Below are 6,314 nucleotides of genomic sequence, written 5' to 3' on the forward strand. Positions count from 1 at the left end.
TGTATCCCACTGTATCAGTCTTGAAATGTAACACACTATTGCCAATTGTTTTAGATAACGTCAAAATAATTATGGAGATCCGATATGCGATTAGGCCTACTTGTTTTCGTGTTTTTGCAACAACTGTAATGTTAAATTTCGCAAACTTCTTTATGCACCAGATCGTATCAGATCATTTTGAAAACAAATGTATTATAGGGTTATCCTGACTTGGTAGAGCTTTTTTCTTTTTCAGCTGATCGAACAACTTAGACTAACTAAACTGTATTTAAACTAAACATGAAATCGAGGTGGCCTATATGGAAACATATGTACATTTGTGTACAATTGTGTACATTTATGTACAATTACAGGCTATAGGCTGTAGTCGGTTTACTTCCACAAATAAAATGTCATAGGCTACACGCAAGATGATTAAACTATGTGAACTTTAGGCTACATGTAAAACAAAATGTAGCCTAATTAATTTACCAAGTTACCAAATGTCACACTGTTCTTTTAAAAATATGTACATTATAGGTAAGACTCTTGGTTCCGTTTTTTATTTGAAATAGACACTTACTCTTTTGATAAATAAATAAATAAATAAATAAGTAAGAAGTTCAGCACATTACAGATGTCCTGTAATAGACAGGGTCATCAGCAAAATTAGAAAAAGAAGAAGAAAAGAAGAAGAAGAAGAAGAAGAAGAAGAAGAAGAAGAAGAAGAAGACCGTAAACAACAACTAGCCTGTATCGAATTAATTAATGAATGAGTAAATTAATCAATAAAAAGGTATAAGAAACACAATTAGTAAAACTGTAAACATATGCCAATAATACAAGTATACAACAGGTGACATTTTATACAGGCAGGGTAAAAACATCACAATGTTGATTTGTACATGATTTTAATAGGCTATTTACATAGTCAACCATAATCAATAACGAATATTAATATTTTTTAGAGATTGTGTACAAAACAAACAGCCTTCAGCAGCAGACAATTCTGTATTTTTATATTTACCCCTGCACTTGTAATGATTTCAAAATACAAGGCATACAGCAGAATACGAAAAACTGCATTTATTTCTGAAATCCAGTTAATCTACAATAAGCCAATAGGCTATATGTTTAGCCTACTGAATTTCATGCCAGATCATCCCATCTGTTAGACTTCAATCGTGTTAAATTCTGCCTGAAAGTGGATATCTCACTAATGTGATTTGTCAGTCGGTTTACTTTTGAATCAATAGATGTTCAAGATGTTTTCACCTCTTAAAACAGTAATGCGACGTGCCATTGGAACTTTACAGTAGGATATTGTTCTCACAAAAATTTCGTTTTGTTGGTGTCAGTTAATACCAATGCATGGTTGCATAGATTATTTCTCCCTTACGATGAATTTATTTCAACACTTTCTTTAAAATCAAAAGCAGCATTTACTACAAAAACACTGATTGCATCATTACATTTGATTGCACAGACTTTGCATTTATTTCATACATTGAATAAATACAATTCAAACCTTGTCATACAAAATCTGAAATGAAAATAATTAACCTAAATTATTGTAAACGGCCCAATTAATTGGGAATTAAATAAATACATATAGTAAGCAATTAACTGTGAACAAGCCCGAATAAAACAGATTTTATCTTCAGTGCATTACATGTGCAGTCAGTAATTAACAGTCAAAAGGGAATTGGAACCTTTTAACTTGCCTATTAATTATGAAAAGGCGCATTTATTTCGTCTTGGATGGACTGACTGCGCAGATGCAGGTCGTAAGGGAAATGATTGTCAGGGGACATTCTGTACATGGAGTTCTGGGCGAGTGCCCCTCGAGTCGGCACTCCACAGTACCGCATTCCGTAGTGGCTATTCTTACCATACTCAGCGGGTTCTTCGTGCTTTAGTGAAAATATGCCGTTAAAGTTCATCGCAGGGCTGAGCGGACTCTCGAAGTGTGGACTACTGCCCTCCGGAGACGCGCCCTCATAATAGGACTCATACGCGCCTTGGTAGTTATAGGGTCGGAATGTTTTGGTGCTGTCTATGGTGCCGGTGCTGTGGCCAGTGGGCGTGCCCATGTCCGAGGACTGGTAAGGGTACATCACGTCATATGCAGGCCTGCCAGAGAAGGCCACATCTCCGTTGTGATCCGTGAGGAAATTTCGGGCGTTGAGCTGCAGACAACCTGCCACTAAATTGGTGGTCGGCTGCGACAATCCCTTGCACAGTGTCTGGACAAAGGAAAGCAAATCTGGTCTTTTACCGGCACTCAATGTCTCCGACAGGGCCCAAATGTAGTTCTTCGCCAGTCTCAGTGTCTCGATTTTAGACAGTTTCTGGGTTTTGGAGTAGCAGGGGACAACTTTGCGCAGGCTCTCCAGTGCGTCGTTCAAGCCATGCATGCGACTGCGTTCCCGCGCATTGGCTTCCTGACGCCGCATTTTGACCCTTTCCACGCGAACTCCACTCTTTCTCCGGGGGCCTCTCCGTTTATGTTGTCCGTTTTCGTCGTTACAGGCGTCTCTTTCGTCCTCATCTCTCTCCGAGTTGTCGTCCTCTGTCTCTTTTGTCTCGGACGTATCATCGGGTGCGGGATGAGAGATGTCTTGCTTCCGTTGCTCACCAATATTCTCACGAGGAAAACTGGCACCAAAAGGAGGCTCGCACATCATGTCGTTCTCTTCGAACGGTAACGTCAACATGTCCCTGTAGAACAATAACACCGATAGAGAAAAATAAACATGAGCGGCATCATAGTTGTCTGCAAGTCATCACATGAGTCTGTGCGCTACAGGGGCTATGGGCCTGCAGAAGCCTATTACTGCACCCAGCTTTCTATATTTTACTAATTGCAGCCACAGTAGTATAGGTACTGCAACTCTTAAATTGTAATGTAACTCCATTGCATTAATCCTTTATTTTACAGCAACATAGGAATGTCTCTGTATGTATTGCATGTATAAATGCACCACAGTTCAGCAGAGAAGCAAGAAAAACAGATAAACAGGCTTTACCTTTGAGTTCTCCTTGTCTGGATATCCTGGTAACACCTGCCTTGTATGCTCAAACCTTCCTTGTTTTCACCAACCTCGTTTGTGCACTGAGCAGGACTGTCAGACTCTCTCTCTCTCTCTCTCTCTCTCTCTCTCTCACTGAGAAATGACACTCATGCCAACTGCCAGAGCGGGTACCCATGCCATCTGCCACTGACGTCTTGTGGCAGCACTGATCACGTGGCGCGGTCTCCAGGGAGCTGCATCCCGCACAGCTCATCTGGCATCTCTGGTAATGGGCATTGGGAGCCTTTCATTTCCCATCCCCAAAAATTCAGACTTAAGGAAAAAAAAGATTAATGCTCAATTCATCTGCATCTCCATCACCACAAAGAATCGGGAGTATTTTTTATTTGTTTGTATTTAAGCTGCTTCTTAAAACAAATGAGAACAAAGAAGTTCAAGGTTCAAGGCAACGATAGATAAGGCAAGGACAATTCTGTTAAAATTCAAACAGGCAGCAAAAATACCAAATAAAAATCCTCCTCTGTCGTGTATAATGCGTATGATAGTACTGAATATGTATACTTCACAAACTATGATTGAGTTAAGGCTATGGAAGCAAATACAAGGACTCTCAGAAGTCATTTAAAGAGATCCTGCTTAATAAAAGTTCTAAGGCAAAGTTGCAAGGAGCATTTGATAAAAAAAAAACGACACATTAGAGAGAGACAGACTATGTGCTGTTAGGATCATGTGAAGATGCTGAAGAGCTTTAGAATTTTCTAGTCAGTGGCATGAATGCCTGCATCAATCTTTCCAGTATTGACCTAATGACAGTATGTCACTGTGTATATCCTTGACTTTTCACTTTTTTCACTCATCCTTGACTTTCCTTGACACACTCTTCCATACACTGACCCGCTCCTCTACACATCCCACAGACCCCCTCTCTCTCTCTCTCTCTCTCTCTCTCTCACACACACACACACACACACACACACACACACACACACACACACACACACACACACGCAGCCTGCCCCACTAAAATGTCTCAGCTGGTAGGTTCTGGTCCAGTGCACACTCTAGCATCTGATGAGTCAAACTCCCCATTTCAGACTAATCAGTTGACTGCACTAATTGCAAATGCAAATATGCAAATTTGGATTAATTAATTACTCCACTAATTAGTTCTCTGGTCTTTTCAGGTAATAAATCATTGTGTGGTTGAGAAAGGAAGAGAGGGCCCAAAAGAGAGAGAAAGGTACAGTTCTCACCTCCCAAATCAGGTACACATACCAGGATATAAAGACATGGATTCCCTTATACTCTCTCTCTCTCTCTTTCTCTCTCTCGCTCTCTCTCTCTCGCACCCACACACACACAAAATCACAAACTGATCAAGCAACAGTTTTAAAAGGGCACCTGAAAGTGTGACTGTGCTGTTACTCCGTCTTCTGACTCTCTGGATGCCGCAGCCCAGAGAGCTGTGCTTGGTTCACCTGTGTGTGTGTGTGTGTGTGTGTGTGTGTGTGTGTGTTGGGGGAGGGGGGGGTGACACCAAGGTTGACGGATGACTGTCATTTCCCTATAGCAAGCACACTTTACAACCACCACCATTACAACCAGGCTGAAGATGAAACACATTTTGTGTTGAGGTGTGGGCAAGAGCTCCGTGTCATCAGCTGTTTTAATTATCACATTATCAGCTTTTAGGGGTGGAGGTGTGGAGAGGAGCCGCTAATGAAGCACAGGGCCTCCGCACCACGGAAGAGACAATACAAGAGGACACGGAGCGTCTCAGGTCAGCTGACATGCCACCTGCGTCAGGTGAGCGTGGAGTGGGTGATCAGCCGACACCCGTAGGGAGTCAAACGACCTCAATGACTGGCTCCATGTCGCCAGGAGAGACCAGCAACCAGCGATGCATCAGGGAGAGGAAGGGGGAGAACAGGAGAGTGGGAGGGAGAAAGATAGAGACAGAGAGAGAGAGAGAGTCTATTATACAGATACAGTTATACTAATAGATTAAGAGAGCTAGAGTTAGAGAGAAAAGAAAAGAGGGAGAGAGAGATGGAGAGCGAGAGAGGAGGGATAAATATATGGTTCTGAAGGTGTGATTACAGCACTGTTTCTCTCATGCCACCTCAATGGAATCGAACCTCCTCCTGACACCTCTCCTGATGCATATGCTCACACTCTGAGTTTACCTTGTCTCATTTGCACACACACACACACACACACACACACACACACACACACACACCCCTGTAACACATTTCACTTAAAATATGGCACCCTCTTCTCCCACGATAGGAAGCTGGCCTAATTGGCTTGTGTTGTATTGATGAGTAGTGTCTTTGTGTAAGTTTAATGGAATGAGCACTGTGAATAGGTCTTACACAGTATTTAAATGGTAGCTTAATCACCGTAGAGATAATTACTACCTCGAGCTAGACCTAATGAATACATGTGTGTTGGATATATGGAAGCTGAACATCAAAATATGGTTTCGGATTATGAGAAACTGCTATTACTGTAATCACATTTTACTATTTGCAAATTTGCGACCTTCTCAGGATATTTATCTGTCATGTTTTTCATCTTTATTGCTATGTTGAATTTTAATAGTATTTTCAAAGGGCAAAAAGATGTAAATTAAATTCAACCATTTTAAGTTTTAACATTTCATAGTGTGTGTGTGTGTGTGTGTGTGTGTGTGTGTGTGTGTGTGTGTGTACCTGTACTGTAAATGCATTACATTTCAGTCTGTGTGTGTCTGTGTGTGATTGCTTGTATAAGTGTATACTGTATTGTGTGATTTAATATAAACTTGGGTATAAACTCTGTGTGTGTGTGTGTGTATGTGTGTGTGTGTGTGTGTGTGTGTGTGTGTGTGTGTGTGTGTGTGTGTGTGTGTGCAGGAATAGCCTCTTGTTTGTGGGCGTTATTAGTGAAGAGTAAGTCTTAGAGGAGAGATCCTGCAGCTGTGCTGTTGTAGCCAATTACAACGGCCATATGTCTGCACTCGCCACTGTACAGGTGCACCCCATACCCCACCCCACACACCCACACCCAGGTCCCCATGGTCAAACAAGTCTGAGGAGAAGTCGGAACATCACATTTCTGCACATATGAGGAGAAAGAAAGAAAGAAGTATGGCATATACAGTTAAGAACAAAATGATTCATACCCCGACAAATATTGATTTAATGTTGATTTTCTCTTTAGCAATATTTGCTCTGACTGAAAATGACACTTCAACATGCCAAAAGGTTAGTAGACAATGTGGTAGAAACATGGAATCAGAAAAATAAGTTGTTT

General features: G+C 41.3%; 1 protein-coding gene across 1 annotated transcript; it reads right to left on the reverse strand.

The window, feature by feature from the left end:
* Positions 1-537: 537 nt before the first annotated feature.
* On the reverse strand, positions 538-3,167 carry neurod6b (neuronal differentiation 6b). The gene is made up of 2 exons (XM_048253176.1): positions 3,009-3,167; positions 538-2,700 (listed from the first exon to the last, which is right to left on the reverse strand). Exon 2 carries the CDS (start codon positions 2,694-2,696, stop codon positions 1,707-1,709), a length of 990 nt encoding a protein of 329 aa, XP_048109133.1. The 5' UTR covers positions 2,697-2,700; positions 3,009-3,167; the 3' UTR covers positions 538-1,706.
* Positions 3,168-6,314: the final 3,147 nt, after the last annotated feature.

The sequence above is a fragment of the Alosa alosa genome, chromosome 1 (genome assembly GCF_017589495.1).
Source record: "Alosa alosa isolate M-15738 ecotype Scorff River chromosome 1, AALO_Geno_1.1, whole genome shotgun sequence".
Taxonomy (NCBI): domain Eukaryota; kingdom Metazoa; phylum Chordata; class Actinopteri; order Clupeiformes; family Clupeidae; genus Alosa; species Alosa alosa.

Excerpts from the sequence above, each read along its gene's own strand:
- neurod6b (XM_048253176.1), bottom strand. The coding sequence starts at position 2,696 with ATGTTGACGTTACCGTTCGAAGAGAACGACATGATGTGCGAGCCTCCT.